The sequence below is a fragment of the Pocillopora verrucosa genome, chromosome 5, assembly GCF_036669915.1.
Source record: "Pocillopora verrucosa isolate sample1 chromosome 5, ASM3666991v2, whole genome shotgun sequence".
Lineage (NCBI taxonomy): Eukaryota > Metazoa > Cnidaria > Anthozoa > Scleractinia > Pocilloporidae > Pocillopora > Pocillopora verrucosa.
In genome coordinates this window covers 8,950,321-8,971,339 of record NC_089316.1, presented here as the reverse complement: position 1 = coordinate 8,971,339, position 21,019 = coordinate 8,950,321, and the positions used below count along the sequence as shown (strand labels likewise).

At 38.7% G+C, this 21,019-nt stretch overlaps 2 protein-coding genes and 1 pseudogene across 2 annotated transcripts; all 3 read left to right on the top strand.

Moving 5' to 3' along the window:
- The first annotated feature begins 1,482 nt into the window (after positions 1-1,482).
- Positions 1,483-3,801, top strand: LOC136280688 (uncharacterized; annotated as a pseudogene).
- A 12,565-nt stretch (positions 3,802-16,366) lies between these two features.
- Positions 16,367-18,239, top strand: LOC136280687 (tetratricopeptide repeat protein 28-like). Its single transcript, XM_066166338.1, has 2 exons — positions 16,367-18,134; positions 18,202-18,239. The coding sequence occupies exons 1-2, from the start codon at positions 16,367-16,369 to the stop codon at positions 18,237-18,239; spliced, it is 1,806 nt and encodes a 601-aa protein (XP_066022435.1).
- Positions 18,240-18,259: 20 nt separating this feature from the next.
- On the top strand, positions 18,260-19,774 carry LOC136281313 (tetratricopeptide repeat protein 28-like). The gene has a single exon (XM_066167768.1). It carries the CDS (start codon positions 18,260-18,262, stop codon positions 19,772-19,774), a length of 1,515 nt encoding a protein of 504 aa, XP_066023865.1.
- Positions 19,775-21,019: the final 1,245 nt, after the last annotated feature.

Below are 21,019 nucleotides of genomic sequence, written 5' to 3'. Positions count from 1 at the left end.
AATGTAGTGTGGCAAAAATGCATGTGGTAGTTTCTCAAAATCTCCAGCAATACTATCACGAGGGCTTATAAGGTGGGTCTTCAAATTCATCATTTCATTTTTCTGGTATCTTCCGCTGTTTTGATGTACCAAACTTCGCTAAAATTGTAAATGGCGCCATATTGAAATGAACAAAATCAACATTGCAATGACACAAGCAAAGCATTGTTTGAGTCGCAGCCGCACTTAGCTTTTTATTTTTGCTTTGACATAAATAGTTCCTTACCTTAGAAATCTTTTATAGGCCCTTGTTATTCCGCTTGGAAGATATTTTCGAAATACTGTCCTTTGCAATTTGGTGTGAAGGTGGCCGACCGGCTAACTCATTGAAGCCACTGAGCCGGGATGAGTAAAATAAAGTTATTTGTTGTTGTCATTTTCTACAGCGCGTCACAACTCAGTTACGTTTAGTCTACTTTGATCTTAATTTTGGTTTTATTGACGTCTCACACAAAAAGGGTCCCGTACAAAACGGCAGGTAACGCTAGCGATTTGCCGGATGTTAATTTTTCACAGGTTCCTGTCACTCTGCGTGACATATGATAATCTGTCACGTAACGAGATCAACAAACAATTCATTCTGCCTCACATATAAGATCTAAACAAATATATTGCCATCATGAACGAGAACGATACAACAAAGAAATAGACTTTACAAAATTTCACAAATATAAACCGTACAGTGAAAACCTTTTGGAACGAAAATAACAATACAATTTTCCCACGGAAAACAAATGTGATGGGTTAATGCGGGTATCAGCGGCCATCCCGAGGGGTCGACCCCCGGGCAACCCAAGGGCAACCCACGGGCTTAGCAGGGGATTTGTAGCAAAGGCATGCCCCGCACGCGAGGCATTAGAGCGCTTTTGCGTTTTTGGCAAAATACCCTGGGGCCATACCCACGGGATTTGCACGTAATCTGCTGTCTCAACGTTCAGCGGTTTTCAGCTGTGTACCATGGTCAAGTATTGTGCTGTTGCTCTGTGCCGTAATGGGAGTAGGAAACGACCTGATCTCAGTTATTTTTGCTTTCCTACAAGGCCCAATGAGCGTAAGAAGTGGGAGGTTTTTTTGTAAGCGAGCGGATAAAAAATTCAAGACACTCGGCGATCCAAGAATCTGTTCATTGCATTTTAAGGAAAGCGACATCGAGATTCCAATTTCATACGGTTAGTTCGCATTCGAAGCGTCTTGCCGATAGGAAGAGACAGTGTGATGAACAACCGCAAGCCGCAAGCAATGAGAATTGAACCTGTAAGATTAGAACATTTTGTTTCTTTCATAACGAGTCCACACGTTACTCAAGATGTTCCTTTCGGGGAAAAACTTCTAAAATTGTCGACTGGCGAGATCATAAAAACACCCAATCTTATCAGAACAATGATACCAGAGCGTATTGTCCAATAGTATCAACAATACTGCTGTGAAACCAACTTTGAGCCTATGAGTAAGAGAACTCTACAGAGAGTTTGGGCCGTGTGTTCTTCATCTGCTCGCAAGTCTCTGCAAGGACTTGATAACTTTTCAGCATCAGGAATGGAAGCAGTTGATGCTATAGAAAAACTCGTAGACAAGCTTGTTGACTGTGGCAAGACTCAGCAATGAGCGAGGGAAATTAAGCAGCAACTTCGTTTTTCGAAGCAGTACCTAAAGGGCGACTACAATGTGGGTGCATATTTTATAATTATGCGTTGCCTTTGCAGAAGTGATGTACTCTGAACTTCTTACTATGATTCACTGCTACCTCTTTCTTTCCCTCCAAGTCTTCTTTATGCTTAATTGATGAAACAACAGTTTATAATTCACTGTAATACGCTTACACACATGTACACAACGCTGAGAATCGATTAAGTAATCTTTTTGAAATGTCGATCATATGCGCATGCAATGCTTTGTAAATATACATTGAATCACGCGCTTGTCATTTTACTTTTTATTTTAGGTACATACAGTGGAGGCCTTAAAGATTCCCGATCATTGTCGAATTTACGCGCTAAGTGATCCGAGCAATGCTGAACTTCGGGGCTCCTGCAACCATCTCCACAGTGAGTCATATGAGCAGTGTTATGAGTTACAGGAAGTATTGTGTACCATAGAAGATGAGTGTTCAAGTGCGCTCTCGTCAGCAGAAGATCAAGCTGACATGCAACTTACCATCAAACAGGCAAGGGATGATATCATTTGCTGGAAAGCCCATCAGCTACGTTCAGTCCACCAAGCTGAGGCGAAGCATTCAGTTTTAGCCAAACTCGACAGCCGATCGGTGTTGTTAGTCCAGGACTGGGCAATGAAATATATGCCCCGAAAATATCGAGAGGCGCAGTCAGATTGGTTTGCGAAGCGAGGATTGCCATGGCACATTAGCGTTGCCATAAGACGGTCAGAGGGTTCTGAGCACTTTGAATCGCAGACACCTGTTCACGTATTTCAAAGCTGAAATAGACAAGACAGTGTGACTGTGGCTTCGATTATGCTTGACTGCCTCACTACCCTGAAAAAGGAAATTGCAGAGCTGGAAATGGCTTATTACAAATAAGATAACGCTGGCTGTTATCACAGCGGAAATTCAATCATCTCAGCTAAGCTGGCCAGTGATGCCATGGGAGTGGCTTTTGTAAGAAACGACTTTTCGGACCCTCAAGGTGGAAAGGAGGTATGTGATCGCAAAGCGGCAACAATCAAGGGAAGGTACGTTGGAAGGTACGTAAACGAAGGCAATGATGTCATCAACGCTCTACAGTTCAAAACAGCCATTGAATCTGGCCAAGAAACCACAGGAGAGAAAGCAAGTTATGTTGCTGCCAAACCGTCAAGCACCTCTAATATCAAATGGGATGGCATAAGCTTACTCAACAATTTTGAGTACGATGAAAGTGACACACGAGTGTGGAGAGCATTCAATGTGGGTTCCGGTAAAGTAGTGCCATGGGCCAAGTTCGAAGGAGTCATGAAGTAGCCCGAAAAATTGGAAATCCTAGACTCGCCATCGCAGAGTCCAAGTGGCGCACCGACGTTCAAGATTGTGAGACACCGACATATTAAGGAAAGCTCTGTCAAAGCAAATTTCTCAACTGGAAGCGAAAACTAAGATCGAAGCTGTATTGGGGAATATAAGCCAGATGACATGCTTTTCCCGTGTCCTGAAGAAGGATGTGTAAAAGCCTGCAGTCGCTTTGCAAACCTCCAGACACATCTAGATACTGGAAAACACCAAATGATGCTCGAACAGGAAACTCTCTACGATAAAGCCAAAAGAGAATATTCTTCCAAGCTGATGGAGGGACGCAGTCGAATACCAAGCGTTCAAGTTGCTGCACAATCAAAGAGAGACGGCTTGCCGCCTCTTCCAATGGGTTGGGCCCTGAAGACAATTAAGAAAAAGGTGCGTTTTACAAGGAAACAGACTGAATTCTTAACTGACCAATTTCAAAAAGGGGAGTATAGTGGACGGAAAAGCGATCCACAAGAAAAACGAAAACCATGAGCCTAGCAAGAGACCAAGCGGGGGGACGTCGATTTCAACCTGATGAAGTCCTTACGTCGCAGCAGATTAGTGGCTTCTTCAGCCATCTTTCAGCAAAGAAGCGATTAGAAGTTACAGCAGCCGGTAACCGAGCAAAAGCTAGTGAAATCTCAGAAGTGGACATGGAGAGCGTCGACAAGGACGAAATTTCCGCCGAAGCTGAGAGTCATCTATCTGCAGTGTGTGCAAATGTGATGGAGATGTGGCTATTCAACATCCGATTGTATCTTTCGATCTAAACATCTGCGAACTTGTACAAAAACGTACACTCACAACTTTAAGAGTGGATAGGCTAAGAGACATGTGCATCGACCTTGGGCTGGATATTTCAGACATTTCACCTCAGAAGAGGAAAAAGCCATTCATCGCACGACTCACACAATTAGTCCAGGAGTGTACCTGCTCTTCCAAGTAACTGAGCACTGAACGTTTTACGAATAACTGATCTGCTGATTATAAAAGCGGTGCGTGTATTATTTACATGAAGGCGTTGCGTGACAGCAGAGTCCGGATTTTAGTCTCTCGAGCTCACCATTGCTTGTGAAACCTCCTTATCTTTGTGTTGGACGATTTTCAGTAAATTCGAAACTGGCGAGTGCAGAAGGCGCAGAAGGGATGCAAATGCTCGAATCCATGTTCACCGGATGAGGAGTAAACGGAAACTAACGGCTTTGTGCCAAATTTAACCTTTTGAGTGCAATTGAACTGTTTAACCTGTTGTGTGTAGAATTATGCAGAATTATGGCGTGATTCTCAAAGGGTAGCAAAAGTCGAAAATTGTTTCTCCTGTCTCCGTATATAAAAATCAAGTGTAGTTATAGACATTTTAATATGGTTCTAGTCATTTTAACGGCCAGTGAAGATATAACTGACCAAAACAGTTATTTGTGTCCGACGCGTTTAATTTTGTCATTATGCACTCATTATGGCGTCATGGTAATTTAACCGAAATTCGGCTGGTGGTCATCTTTTGATAGTCAAAGGTCCCAAAGAAATAAAACCCACATCATAAAGAACTATCTTTCAAGGCTTCTTGGTAGTGTTATTGTAAACTTTGAGACACTACCACATGTATTTTTGCCAAGCTATTCTAGGCCACCTTTGCCTTAATTTCGAAAGGCCGAAGATGTCGTCTCTTAATAGGGACGTAGCTCCTCCAAGAATAACATTAAACAAAAACTATCACTTTGTCACGATAATACAAGTCCAACTCAATATTTCTATGACTAGAAAAGTCCTTCCGTTACATTTTTGTAAGCATGACAAGTGCCCGAAAAGTGCATAATTTCAGGATCGCGCTTGGTGAAATTTGAGCTATTTACCCCCGGAAATGTTAAAACAAATTATTCCCGTTAAAGTGCATATTTAAAAAATCTAACCCCATTTCCGTTTGTTTACTAGATAAGGCTACCCACAGGCAAAAAATGAACCAAATCGATTTTTGACCGTTTCCGCGACTTTTTCGATAATCTGTGATTTTTATTGACATTTACTCTTAACTTCTTTAAAAGTCAAAAAGTCGTTTTGGCATGCTTTTTTAAACACCGCTGAATCGAAATCGTACGACAATGAAACCTACAATTCAGCGGTTAGATCTATTACGTATATCATGATTAGGGAACTAAGATTAACATTGGGATGAACGCAGGAAATGAGCTAAACATTAAAAAATGAGAGAATGTTGGCAAACTTGCATCAAAACTCAAAATTGATCCTTGGTTTACTTCGCCGTGAAATGGTTTTCAATTCTCCCGTAGCATGCAAACGTGATCATGAAAGAGTGATAAAAACTATTTACAGGTAGAAGGGATGGTAACATGACAAACAAACGGAAGAGGGAACAAAACGTGCGCGAGATACTATATAATAATCTAAAAGATAAACGGAGAGGGGAACAAATAGAATGAAATATACTTAAAAATCAGTAACAAACAGAGAAGAAAAGGGAAATGATATGCAAATTGTTGAGGTAAAATTAGCTTAAAACATTGCGTGAGATACTAACGCAATAGTCAAACAGAAGAGACAGTGCAAACAATTCGTAGGAAATTAACGTGACAATCAGCCAGAATTCAGAAAAAAAAGTCCAGGGGCTAGATTCCAACGTAAGAAACAATTATGAATTGGGAAAAAGAGCGTGGTAGATATTAACTGGGAAATCAAAGTAGAAGAGAAAAAGTATTGTAGAAGATTCTAACGCAAAATTCAATCAGAGAAGAAAACGAACTATGTGCAAGATACAAACAAACAACCAAACAGAGAATAGACAAAACAGTGCGCAATATATTTGCAACAAACAAAGGTGAATAGAGAAAGCAGTGGACTAAACATTGATGGAAACATCAGATTGGAAAGAAAAGGAAAATTTGTTGCCCGAAACATTGAAGTTAAAGTCAATCAGAAAAAGAGAGGAAACACTGCACAAGAAGTACTGATGTAAAAAGAAAAAAACCAAAAAAAAAAAAACCAGTAAACATAGGCATGCTACGCTTGCAAGAGTTATTATTTTTTTTTTGGATTCGTGGGTTGAGGGTTGTGGATTGAGGTTCAATATTTTCCAAAGGTAAAGTTCACCTTATCCTTTTGTGACATTAAACCACTTTGCGTTGCTCTTCTTCCTCACAGGCTCCACCATCTTAATTCTTGCAGAGTTCATCTTTATCTTGAGCACCATGGTTAGCAGGTCTTTACTCTTCAATGGACAGTGTAGTTTGCTAAACTAACTGCAATATCTCATGAATATGGGTTAAGAATGCTAGCCAGTAATCAGCGTGTTCGTCACAGATTTGGCGTGAAATATATTTGTACGTCAGCCAGCTAAGCAAGAAATAGGCAGAAAGAAAGACAATGCGTGTAATGAATTCCCCAGTGAAAAATACGAAAAAATAGCAGTAACTGCATGTTTAAACATCAAACAACCAGGAAAGAATGCAGAACTAAAAAAGGACAAAAAATTGGCTGATTTCGACACTGCATCGATAAAAAGATAAAATCTTGAAGACGGTAACTAAGGGATCGAAAAATGAAAAGAAAGCAAAAACGAAGTGACTGCAAATGAGGCGGAATCTACAACTACAGAGCTTTAGGAAGGGATCAAGTTAATTTTTGTTGCAACACAGCTAAAATCCTCTTTTCCTTTTAGGTCTTGGGGCTGAGTTGTCTTGGGCGACATTTTATTTGTTAAAATGTAGAAAACGTAAAATGTAAACTACAACAAAAACGAGAAAAACATTGGGAAAATTTAAAATGGCGCGACTGTAGCGAAATATGGCAAGCTCGACAAAGTACGCATGCTCAGTCAAGATTTTATGGGAATTTTGGTTCCCGGTTGGCCTTATTTCATTATTTTGTTATGTATTTGCGATTTTCCCATTGTTTGCGCGAAGTTAGGTGTGAAAGATACGTTGAGGGATCATCGCAAAAAAATATAACATAGAGAGAACATGTTTACTTTCTTTCAAATCTCGTCATCGTTGATTAAATAGGAGTCATTTGACTGTTTACAACTTTAATAAATACTGCAGACTTCTCTTTTTGGGAAGTATACATTGGTTGTTTTTTCTTACTACGAGTGATAAACTAGAATTCAATAAGTGAGTCGGAATAATTCCGCGAGTTCGAGTTCGAGTGTAATGTGGAACAAAGAGGCTCAAGCGAATATTTTCGCAAGCTAACAAAATTAAGAAAGATTTCCGTATCACCGCATACGATTTGAAAACAAAGCCATATTCCTAAGGGTATAATTTATGGTTTTCTTTTATCAAAGAACTATATGCATAATAATAAAGTATGCGGTAATCTTTCCCAAAGTTGAAGGGAGAGCGCAACGTGGGATGTTGTGACACATGGTGCACATGTTAGACGTAAAGAGTGATCGGGTGCGACCACAACGTGCGAGCGAAACATCACGGATGCACGAGCGTAATGGAGCTTTCTCCTCGTGTACCTGCTCTTGTGCACGCGTGTTAGTCGCGCTTTCGTTGACGCTTGTTACGCGGGCTGGTATAACCTAAAATATTTAGAAAAGAGGAAAGGAGGGAGTGTAACGTGTCGTCATCATTCACTAAAATTAATGCGATTTACGTTTAAAAATTATGAATATTTCCTTCACCACTTTTTCAGGCGTTATAATACAGACTATTTTTTTTAGACCAGCATAACTGTGAACATTTTTAAGTTCATTTTTATAGTGGATATAAAGTCCTTGTCTCATGTCTTAATCGACTATTGCTTGGGCTTTGCCTCAGTTCCAAACGTTTTCCCGTTGCTTTCAAGACACGAAGGGTGGGGTCGCTCATGATGGCTTTGTCATGCCTGTATCTGTGTTAGTTCCCAGTTTCCACCTCTTTGTAAAGCCGCTCGATTTGGTCTTTGAAATTCTCTGAACGCTTGGCCTTGAAGGTTGGCGTGAGAAGTCGGTTTTCAATGTTAACCATCTCAGGATGAAGATAGATTTTCTTGACCTTTGAAACAAAGGATATAATAATAATATCTAAGGACTTCCGTTTTCATTTTTAGCAGAACACAAATATTTTTTCTTCCGCGCTCACGAAATTTAATAATAAATAATTTTTCATTTGGTACAATTAAGTTCGTTGGTTCATTATCGTGCAAAGGGAAAGTTAAAGAAAAATGTCTTTATGTGAAGCTGTTTCGTGTTAAAAAAAAACTTCAAACTGGACTCTTCTAATTACAATTGGCATTCCCCCAGACATTGACACCTATCAGTAAATAACCGTATGACGTACACCTTAACCTGTTCCAATAAATTAAGATCTCCTTCTCTTCCCTTGGCCAAGATGTCTTCGAATATAACTTTATTAATAATCTGAAAAAGGAAAGTCACAGTTATGTACTCAGCTAACTCCGTTTCCAAACGAAAAAATAAAACTGTGTAGCTTTTTATGTTTCGTTTATCATTGAACATAAAGGTGGGGGTTTCGAAAAAAGTGAAAAATTAAATCATCTTTAAGCCATGGAAAACCGCGAAAAAAAAACCAGCCAAACAAACATACAAACGAACAAAAAATCATATATAAATAAATAATAAAGTAAAGATATGGGGAGACAAAAAAACGCCAAAAAAACAAATTGCTGGCGTTTGACCCCATTCGACTGGCTTCAACCATGTTAACCTGCGATTGCCTCAACTTCGGCTTGCATAGGAAAGCCCGGGGATAATATTACGGGCCTTTCTCAGTTACACCTTAGATCTCAGCCCCCGCCCCTCGTGAACCGTCACCTTTAACCCCTCACCCCTTCTGTAAATTTATTTACCTCATCTTGACAAAGCTTTGTTACGTCTCCCTCCACTTCATTTTTTTTGGCCCAGGCTTTTATCAATTCAGCATCAGGTACAATAATGGCAACTAAAAAGGACTGGAAACGAAGAATGTGCTAATTCAAGCTGCTATTTAGCTTCAATGCTTAAAAATATTGTGAACAAACCTTAAAGCTGTTTCCGATCACAAAGGCCTGTGCAACAAACGGACTGAGTAAAATACGATCTGAATTTTCTCAGGAGCAATATACTCTCCCTGTTTTATATAAAAAAAATAATCACCATGTAAAGTGAAATAAAAAAAGGAATAAAAAAGAAAAAGAAATGATACATGAGGTTGAGACAGAAAAAATTCTCCGAGAGGCTTCGAATCCAAATCTTCGAGTTCGGATTTCGTACTCCGATGCTTCACTTCTAAGCTACGATGTATCCAACAGTAACTTTACGAAGTCAATTTAAGTTTAACCTAAGATATTTCCTAATTGGGCAGCCGAGCAAACAATTTCATTTTTCCTTGTCTTGTTAAGCTTCAGAAGATTTAAAAGGTAATTCCATACGAGGTAACAACACAAGAGATAAGAACCTCTGGAAATTCTAAACTTTAGAACTGCTTCCTAGAGACTTAGCAAACTGAAACGGAATATAGATATACAACATTTGTGAAGCAATGATATTCAGAGATGAAAATATAGTATTCTTACCTGGGAAAACTTAAAAATGTTTTTCTTTTCATCAATGATTTTCAAAGTTCCATTCTGCAAAAGAGGGCAGGCGCTTTTGGCTTTGATAAAAAAAAAACCAAAAAAAAAACATAGGCATGTTACGTATACAAGAGTTATCTTCTGTGGATGGGTGGTTAGCAAGCTAACTGGTACCTTACATTTTTCTAAAGAAAAATAGCATAAAGTTTCAAAAGATTCCAACGAAAATGTCGTTTAATCGGGAAGAGAAAAAAAACCCTCCCTACTTGTTTTGTGGTGTTTTATCGTTAGTTCTGAATAATTGTAAGCAAAAATAATCTGCATTGTTGCCGCAGATACTGTAGATTACAGTCTCCCTTGCAGCCGTTGTTCGGACTCGTCACGCAAAGCGCTTCTGACCTCCATTGCGTGACGAGGGCGAACAAAGTTTGCAAAGGAGATTTTGCTAGCATGCGATCAGGCCCTCATTATCAACGTTCGGTAGCGAGCGTTTCTTCGCCCGCGCGAACATACTAGGCCTTCAGGAACACGAGCCAGCGAATGGTCCGTCCCGGATCTAGTACTGCAAATTAGTGCCATATCCCTGGAAAACCTCTCCTCGACATGACAACGTATTCTCTATATCAACGTACCAAGTGTAGGCTGAGATTTGCCACGCACCTTTTACCTTAAAATAGACATATGCCGCTATATCTTCACTTTACAAAGCAACAAAGGGTTCAAAGAGTCGTGGTAAGTACGATATTTGATTGTTAACGTGCTGGTGTGCCAATGCGACATCTCATCAATTTTATAATGCATATTTTAAGCTGCTCTTACATAGAACATGACTGTCTTGATTCATATACCGACACATCATTGATTGTTTGAGAACGACATCAGTCTGAATGAATTCCATCCATGTTCAAAGTTTCTTTCATATCCTAATGAAAACAAATTTCTTGCGCATTACAATCAGTACTTCTGCCTTGTTGCCAAATTTTGCCGTGGGTCAAATTCGTACCATTCATACCTATTCAACGTTGTTCTTCCTTTCGTTTATCATTCTGTTTTTCACCTATCAAGTGTTTAAGTCTTTCTTACAATAGCTATTTGCATTTATCTTTGTTTTTGAGAGAAAGCCGAGTTCTATTTCAGTTTCTAACTGTTGGTTTTATTAGTCATACGACTGGAATATCATACATGACAGGCTTCTTCTTTAAAAGATTAGTTCTCAAAAAAACAAAACCAAACAAAACAAACCAATTAAGAAACAATCTTTTCCTGCCTTGTTGCTAAAAATTTGCCTTGACTTTATCTTAGTCTTCAAACTAAACTGATCCACACATCTCAAGGCCTTTAACTTCCATAATCTCATTTTCAAGTCTCCTTTCTAAATGTAACAAATGTCACTGTAAATGTTTTAAGAGAATGAAATGTTGCGTCAGTCTAACACCGTCAAGCTGACAAGTTTCTTTATTCTCCACAACTGTAAGGAGAAATTGTACATTAAACAATTATTAAGTGACCGAGTCTGGGACTGAAAGAGTAAAAGCAGCCACACGATGTATGAATGGGAAATGTTTCTGTAAAAAGAACAAAGATGCAGTTTTTTTTAATGCAATTACGGGGAAGTTGGAAAGCGGCGTAGTGGTGTTTTAGGTTTTTCCGAACGATTTTGTTGTTGTTCTTTTGTTATGTTGATACTTTTTTTTTCACATAGAGTCATTGTCATTCATTTCTGTTTTGCAGGAAAAGTGTCATTTCAGTTTCTTACTCTGGGATTCCTCAGTCATTCGATCAAAATACTGAACAAGACACTCTTGAACAAGACAAGCAACAAAGGGTTCAAAGAGTCGTGGTAAGTACGATTTGTAATTGTTAACATGCCGGTGTGCTAATGCGACATCTCGTCAATTTTACAATACATATTTTAGGCTACTCTCACATAGACCATTACTGTTTTGATTCATATACTGACACATGAATTTCTTAAGAAGGAAATCGGTCTGAATAAACTCCATCTATATTTAAAGTTTTTTCATATCACAAGAAGAACAAGTCTCTTGCGCATTAAAATCGGTACTTCTGCCGTGCAACTATCCAACGCTTGGATAACTATGAAAACTCCAGTGTAAATCTGATCCAATAGGCATGCCAAATCTGTGCACAGAAAAAGCGTCCTGATAAGTTTATAAATGTTAAATGTTCGCATTGCGTCAAGGCGGGGCCAGTTATTTCAGCATAACAAATGTTCAGATTAAGAAAGACGGAAACCATTGTTGGTTTTCGCAATGCAACAAAATTGGTAAGAGAGAGCCATCCGAAATTGAAATGTTTTGGGGGGAAAACTTTCATCACATGAGCAGAGATTATTCTTTTCATAAAATCTCCGTTTGGTGCGCCATGATGTTTCTTGGGACGTCTTAAGTAGCGTATGGTTTTTCAGTGTCGGTGGTAATGCAGAGTATACTCAAATCGCACAGTGTTGCTACATTTCAAATTAATTCAAGGCAGGAAAATCTATTTTTCATTTGATAGTTTGTTTTGTGCACTTAATTTATGGGGAAGATGGAGAGCGATTGATTTTCAGGTTTCTAAACTTGCGTTTTACAAATCGAATTTAATCTTTGATCATTCTGAGTCAATTCCATCTATGTCTTAAAGTTTTTTTCATATCACAAGAAGAACAAGTCTCTTGCGCATTAAAATCGGTACTTCTGCCGTGTTGAGTTACATTCGTATCATTCACAACTATCCAACGCTTGGATAACAATCAAAAGGACAGTGTAAATCTAATCCAATAGGAATGCCTGATCTGTGAGCAAGAAAAACGTGCTCAAAAGTTTACAAATGTTAAATGTTCGCATTGCGTCAAGCGCGGGGCCAGTTATTTCGGCAAAACAAATGTTCAGATTAAGAAAGACGAAAATCGTTGTTGGTGTTCGCAATGAAGAAAATCGGCAAGATACAACCATCCGAAATTGAAATTTTGTTGTGGTGAAAAATGTTCATCGCATGAACAGAAATTCTTCCTATCATGTAAAAAGAACAAAGATGCAATGTTTTTGATGGAATTACGGGGAAGTTGGAAAGCGACGTAGTGGTGTTTTGGGTTTTCTGAACAATTTTTCTTCTTATTAGAAAATTATCATTTCAGTTTCTTACTCTCGACTTCCTCAGTCAATCAATTAAAATACTGAAGAAGACACACTTCCTTGTTCAGGGGTAAGCAGCAGAAATAAAGAAAAAATAGCTTACATTCCTTTCCCCTTTAAAAACAAAACCAAAAAAACCTGTCATCGCCACCTCAAATCAGGTGCAACAGAAATCAAATCCAAGAACAGCAAATCTTGATTTTAAAAGAAGGATCCACAATGTTTTGCAATGAGCAGTGTGAGCAAAACGGAAATTCGTATTGATACATCTCAGACCAAGATACTATCAACTACGGTTTAAAATCTCGTTGCAGACATTTTAGTGATCTTTTTTAACCTATCAAACTCAGCACTTTGTTCTTACACGAGCTGCTTGCAGTTATCTTTGTTTCTTGCGGCTTTCGGTCTCATCTCTCAAACAATATAACCCGTGTTTACTTTTAAAAAGGTTAGCACCTGAAGAACTAAATTCGCTTGTAATTATTATTTTCTCGCCTTTTCAAGAGAAATATATTTCGGGTATAAATTAAATTTGAGAAATTTCAGTCTGATAATATTTGTGGAGACCTACCAAATTCAGATATATTTTTGACTTGATTGTGAAATATTCGGCTTCACCTTGACCCTTTGAATTTATAATCGTATTAGCAATTCTTCCATATAGCTCCTTCACTTTACCTTGTTCGTCAGTAGGAAGAATTTAGTGTTGTTTTACAAAAACACCCTCAGCTGATAAGTGGTCTCGCCACTAGCTTGTTCACTGAATAACGTGTTGATTTTGGAAAGAGAAGCGATAAGTTCCTCACTTCTGTAACTTGAACGTTTAAGAAATCGCTTAAAGGGAAATCTTAACCACCAAACTCGTATCAATGATATGCAGGCTCCAATATTTTTTTAGATATCTTATAGGCAAACTGTAATGCAAGTTCCATCCTCCTTAGGTTTTTACAATGATTACTTTTTACCGATAATTTTCATATTCGATCTTTCACTAACTCTTTGCATTCTTCGTTACTTTGCAGAGAAAATTTAAAATCAGTTCCATGATTTTGGCCTCCTACCAATCAAGAGATCATTTCTTCTTGAAAGGTGAGCGGCTAAATATTTATTTCAGAAATATAGCGCGCTGAAATGTTTACGATTGCAACTTAATAATGATAGAGATAAATACTTGTGAATGATGAGTCTGTTTATTCTCACGACTTGATTGCTGTACGGTACATTGATATTGTAAGGAGAAACTACATATTCATCACTACTGTGACGATGTAAAATAAGAAGATGCCATATGTTATTTCATGAATCTTATGAGCAACCTGGGAAACAATTTTTCTTCCATCTCAGGTTTTATTTTTTTCATTTTGGTGATTTCTTGTTACCAACCGTGTGAGTAAAATGTTGTTACACCAGCTATTTGTATATACGTTTGTTTTTCTGGGAAAGTCTAATTTCATTTTTTTACTTTCGTTTTCATAAGTCACACCATCAAAATCTGTCGGCAGGGTCTGTGTTCAAAGGTGAACTGTTCCCCTTTTTTTAAAATTTCTATATTTTGATTACTTCTTAATTTCATTTTCCATGAATAAAATTGATATTCTTATTTTAACGAACAAAAAATTTGGAGAACTTGGTATAAGTTGTTGAAGTAACGAGAATGTAATTGAATGAAATGAAAAGATTTTATTTCATACATACAGAGATTCACAGTGTAAAGTACTATCGTTCCGGTTGTACGAACGTTATGTTTTCACAGTCGTACGCTTTCCACTTTAAAGTGTAAATTTCAGTTTATATGTGTGAAAGATAAGACATCATATATGGAAAGTACTTGAGTGATTTTTATTCACTTGTTGCGATGCATGAAAAACTCAATCGTTCGCTGCGCTCACTCGCTCGTTTATTTGAAGCATCGCTACTCGTGAATAAAACTAGTCATTGACATCAGTTATATGTTCCAATTTCGTACATCTCAAATTCATAAAGTTAGTTTCTAAACTGAAAAACCGTAATCTGCATGGGACACACAGTTAGAAATATTGACACAAATATATTCATCTGGACACAGTTGAATAGTTTCATACTTCGTTTTATTGTGGAATGGAATTTTTATTTCGTTGAATTTGTGTCCATCAAATTTGTCTTCCACGCAACGAAACTGATCTACGTCGCGTAGATAGATATCTCCGGATTGATTAAAAATTATTGATTTGCCTTGATTCCAAGTCAAAAAACAATGAAATTCAGGGCAGAGTGAGTTCCTGGGTGAGATGACTCAGAGTGAGACTCATGATCCTGACAGGATTTCATGCCAGAATTTTTAGAAAAATTCACACGTCACGTATATGAAAGGCAAAACTTCAAATCTCTCGCCTTGTGTAGAACGTTTCTGGAAAATCTTGAAGATTTGACGAGTTGAAAAAAGAAATTCACGGGTAACCTATATTTCAGGAGGCAAATCACATCCCACACCGGATCATAAATTCACGGATGACGATCGCTTTTCTGTAAAATTCACGCGTCACATATTAATTTTGGCCTTAATCACGTATCACTTGTAAACCCTTTGGTACCCCCTTTTCAAAATTCAGTTTGACTGCTCTCGTATGACACTGCAATGAGGTTCAGAAATAGAAATTGCAATTGAAAGTTTCGCGCGACTGTGATAGTTTTCAGGATTAATTGCCAAAACAATTCAAGCAAGGAAAACCCACTTCCCCAAGTCGACCTTCCTATCTGCCAACCACTATAAAGTGTGAGAAGGACGGTTTTTCCGAATCTTAATATAACTTTCAGCAGGACAAAACACGGCGAAAGAATGCCAAAAAAAGGGAACATCCCATTTACTTTAATATTTCAATTGTCAAGGGTCGATATGAATTTTATTCACTCAAAGAATCTTCAACTTTAAGCTGAGAATCAGGTCAAGTAAAGAACTATACGACTTTAGCTTAAGCGAGTGACAAGAGCGTGCATGCAGGCGGAAAAGCGCCTGTGCAAGATGAGTAGGAAATAAGAACCTCCATTATAAAGCAAAGACAATTGTACCGCCATTTCCCGTCATAATGAAATAAGTGACGGCTTACGCTTGCATAGTCTCTCCTGATTGAAATGACTAAAACGATTTTCTTCTAGAGAAGTCAAAATATTTCTTTAAAACTGATACGTACGAAAAACATTAATGCCATTATTTCAATTAAAAAGTCGAAGAAAACCTACTTCCTCGGGCGAAAGCGTTATAGAAATTTTGTCCTGTTTTATCTGCCAGGCAGCTTGGTAATCTGTCCAAAACACGCGCAAGACGCTCGTGACGCATGGAAGGTACCCATTTAAATTGTCCCATACTATCCCGTCCTATCATCGTATAATCCATAGAAGTTCCAGAGAAAATCATATTGATGTACATTTTTTGGGTTGAATTCAAAAGTCTGCCGACTTTTTCTGCTAATTTTTCTTCTAGCAGTAAATCGAAATCAGACTCAATAATAACTAATTTTAATAGCATGAAATGAGGGAAAAAAAAACACGTTCAATGCAAACATAACACGATTCGTAACTGCTTTTCAACCAATTCCCTAAAAAAGCTCAAGGATTCCACAAATCAATTCAATTTTTCAATTTTTTTAAAGTTTTCCTTTTTGTTAATTCTTTGTCACGAAAAACAAAAAAAAAACAGGAAAGACTCGTGATGAGTGACGCTGCAGAAATCCTAAAGTCAGTCCAGATAGGTTTAAATGTCGTCATATTTCTTCTCAACACTGATCGTGGCCTACAAGCGACTGAGTTATGTAATGAATGCGCAAGTCTACTTCAAAACCTTGACTGTGGTAGTCACCTTAATATCTCTGTTGTAATATCCGTAACGCAAATGGGGGAACTATATACCAAGAGACTTCTTTACACCTTGCACCACGCTGGAAGACTAACCATTCAACTGGGAGACAAATATAAAGCCCAGTGCGGGTTTGTAGAGGCAAAGCAACTTTACAATAGCGCACTCATCATCATGCAAACGATTGGTCACAAAAGAGAAGAAGCAATGGCACATCAAAGACTTGGAACTGTATGTATAAGCCTCAGTGAAATGCAGAAGGCAAAAATACATCTCGAGAAAGCAGTCATCATCGCGATAGAAATTGGTGACAGACAAGCAGAAGGAAAGAGTAAAGGGAACCTCGGAAATATGTTTTATCACCTTGGCAAATATCAGAAGGCTGAGGAATGTTACAAGGAAGCACTTGCCATTGCGATAGAAATTGGTCACAGACAAGGAGAAAGCACTAGTTACGGGAGCCTCGGAGATGTGTTTAATTCCCTAGGAGAATATCAGAAGGCTAAAAAATATTACAAGAAAGCACTTGCTATCGCGATAGAAATTGGCGACAGATGTGGTGAAGGAACAGTTAACGGGAAACTCGGAGATGTGTTTCACTCCTTTGGCAAATATGAGAAGGCTAAGGAATGTCACAAGAAAGCACTTGCCATTGCGATAGAAATTGGCGACAGACAAGGAGAAGAAACAATAAACGGGAACCTCGGAAATGTGTTTAATTCCTTAGGCGAATATCAGAAGGCTAAAGAATATTACGAGAAATCACTTGCCATAGCGATGGAAATTGGCAACAGAAATGGAGAAGGAACAAGTATCGGGAACCTCGGAACTGTATTTAATTCCCTAGGCGAATATCAGAAGGCTCGAGAATATTTCGAGAAATCACTTGCCATAGCGATAGAAATTGGCGACAGACAAGGAGAGGGAACAATTAACGGGAACCTCGGAGATCTGTTTCATTCCCTTGGCAAATATCAGAAGGCTAAGGAGTGTCACCAGAAAGCACTTGCTATTGCGATAGAAATTGGCGACAGAAAAGGAGAAGAAACAATTTACGGGAACCTCGGCGATATGTTTAGTTCCCTAGGGGAATATCAGCGGGCTAAAGAATGTTCCGAGAAAGCACTTGCCATCGCGGTAGAAATTGGTGACAGACGAGGCGAAGGAAAAATTAACGGGAAACTCGGAAATGTGTTTCGTTCCCTTAGCGAATATCAGAAGGCTAAAGAATATAACGAGAAAGCACTTGCTATCGCGATAGAAATTGACGACAAACAAGGAGAAGAAGTAAGTAACGGGAACCTCGGAAATGTGTTCATGTCCCTTGGCGAATATCAGAAGGCTAGAGTATATTACGACAAAGCACTTGCCATCGCGATAGAAATCGGCGAGAGCAAAGGAAGGTTATTCTTAAGCCTTGGAAATGTTTATTTTAAGCTTCGAAAAAATCGGCAAGCTAAAGAATATTTGGACAAGGCAGTTGGCATCAGTATAGCAAGTGGTGACAGAATACTAGGAGCCTACGCTACTGCAAGTTTGGCAGCTGTTTTTGCTTCAGTGAATGACTGTCAGAAAGCAAAAGAACATTTTGAGAAGGCGCTTACCATCAGCAGAGACTGTGGCTGTAGAAAAGTCGAGGCAATCATTTACATAAGCCTTAGCAATTTGTACCAAACGCTTGGTGAATGTAGCAAGGCAGAAGATTGTATTGAGAAAGCCTATTCCATAAGCAGCCAAATCGGAGACAAGATGCTTGAGTTTGAAAGCCTTCTCAGTATTACTCAATTAAAGATATGGCAGTCAGAGGTTGTGGAAGCAAAGGAATATCTCCTTCAATGTATTGCAAAATACGAGCAAATCAGAACTTTTCTGAAAGGAAACAGTGAATTTAAAATTTCTCTGTTGGAGGAACACGGTACTTTTCCCTATCATTCACTCACTAACTTGCTGTGCTACATTGAAAAATTTGGAGATGCTCTCTATGTTGAGGAACTGGGACGAGCAAGGGTCCTCGCAGAATTAATGGCAGACAAGTATTCGGTGGAAAGCCACATCTCAGCTGATCCACAATCATGGTTCGGGATTGAAAACATCGTGAGGAGAGAAAATGACTGTGTTTTCTTGTATATTGCGTACAGAGAGCGGCGTGTTCTTCTCTGGGTATTGAGAGCAAATGGAGGCACTTGCTTTCGAAAAACAGATGAAGTGGAAGTAAACACTCTTATTGACGAGCAAGTTTGCGATGTGGAAGGCATTTTCAAAAAGAGCGCCGCTGGCTTTGGCGTTTTACCCACGGCAAACTGCGAAGATCGATCTTTGGATGACAAAGTGACGACATCTCTTCATAAGGAGAGCCGAGCAAATTTGCGAGGTGGACAAACTAAAGATACCGAAAGAATTCATGATTTGTGCTACAAATGGTTCGTCGCACCTGTGGAAGACTTACTTACAGAGCCTGAAATCATCATTGTGCCGGATCGTTTTTCGTACCGAGTCCCATTTGCTGCCTTGCGTAATGAATCTGCCGGAAGGTATTTATCGGAGAAGTACAGAATCCGTATCGTCCCTTCACTGACGACTCTCCGAATCATTCAAGAATGTCCAGCGGACTATCACAGTCTAACTGATGCACTGGTTGTGGGTGATCCTACGGTCGGCGAAGTGCACTACAATGGACGTCTCACTGAAATTACACCATTGCTCTGTGCAAGAAAGGAAGCCGAGATGGTTGGTCGACTGCTGGGTGTTCAGCCTTTGTTAGGAAGTCGCGCAACAAAGCAGGCAGTACTTCAAGCGATACCTTCGGTAAGTCTAATACATCTTGCCGCTCATGGAAATGCCGAAAGAGGAGAGATTGCCCTCTCTCCTCAACGTGCTACTAACGATATTCCTCAAGAGGAAGACTACCTCCTGACTATGTCCGAAATTCAAGGAGTTCAAGTGCGAGCTAAACTGGTAGTACTCAGCTGTTGTCACAGTGGGCGTGGATTGGTTAAAAAGGAAGGAGTCCTTGGAATCGCTCGTGCATTCTTAACATCCGGTGCACGTTCAGTGTTGGTAGCATCGTGGGCTATAGAAGACGAAGCAACGGAACAGCTCATGAATCATTTCTACGAACACCTTGTGCGTGGAGAAAGTGCCAGTGAGTCTCTTCACCAGGCCGTTCAATGGTTGAGAAGCAATAGTTTCCCTAAACCTTCCCAATGGGCTCCGTTTGTGCTGATGGGGGATAACGTGACATTTGATTTTACGAAAAAAGGGTAAGTCTGATTGTAATGAGCAATTTTCTATAATAACCGATTAGCACACTTAACTTTTTCAGTTCAACACATAATAGTCGGTTTTTGTTTGTTTTTGTCTTTGTCTCTCATCCATAAAATGTAAAGAAAAAGAAGACGATTTCATTTCGTGCTCAGAGCCAGAAGATTTTTATGAATCGCTACCTTAATTGGCCTTGAAAAAGAGTTCCTTTTACATGGAAGATATTCAGAAATAATTGCAGGAGGTTGATACGATGCTAGACGCTATGACGATGAGAGTAATCTGAGAAACTTCAGCTGACTTTAAAAAAGTTAACTTTATTTTGTAAAAAATCAACAACAATAACCAATTAAACCATAATTTTGAAGTCGCTTCCTGCAATTCGGCCGTTAGATCAATTAATTATATCATTAGAGAACTAAAATTAACGTTGGGATGAACGCAGGAAAAAAACTTATCTTAAAAAATGATAGAATGTTGGCAGAGTTGTGTCAAAACTTAAAATTGATCCTCGGTTTACATCACCATGATCTGGTTTTCAATTCTCTCGTAGCATGCAGACGCGATCATCAAAGAGTGATAACATAACAAACAAACGGAAGAGAAACGTAGGCGTTACTATATCAAAATCTAAAAGATAAACGGAGAAGGGAACAGACAGAGTGAAATTTACTTAAAAATCAGCAACAAACAGAGAAGAGAAAAGAAACGATATCCAAATTGTAAAGGTAAAATTAGCCTTAAATATATCGTAAGATACAAGCGCTATAGTCGAACAGAAAAGTGCAAACAGCTGGTAGGAAATTAATAATGGTAATTGAACTGAGTGGAGTGCAATTTGGGCTCGCAGCGCGAGTTCAATTTGAAATCACAAGTATAATTTCAGACCAAAATTGCACAACACAAGGTTCAATTACCACTTTATTACATCCATTTTGAAATCGCCCAAATACAGGACTTGGTCAGTTCAAATATTTATTACTACAATACTGAGCCAGTTTGGAATTACAGTCATCCATTTTTTGGGAGGAAAAAATAAGAGTTTTGGAAACAAAAGTTGCAAAATTTGCCGCATGATCCTTCATGTCTTTCATCTTCCTGCAATTTGATCGGTTACTTTAAACAAGCCTTGAAGTCTGATTGGTTGTTTTGTTTTTAGTGTAGCCTCCTCTTCAACTGGAAAAAAGATGCGATTTAAAGCAAAAAATGGTGCAATTCGTGAATAAATCGCACCAATTAGAGCCAATC

Bases quoted from the DNA above. Each gene is read 5' to 3' on its own strand.
- LOC136280687 (XM_066166338.1), top strand. From the start codon at position 16,367: ATGAGTGACGCTGCAGAAATCCTAAAGTCAGTCCAGATAGGTTTAAAT. The intron at 18,135-18,201 runs GTAGAAAAGTCG...TGGTGAATGTAG, and splicing joins CATCAGCAGAGACTGTGGCT to CAAGGCAGAAGATTGTATTG.
- LOC136281313 (XM_066167768.1), top strand. From the start codon at position 18,260: ATGCTTGAGTTTGAAAGCCTTCTCAGTATTACTCAATTAAAGATATGG.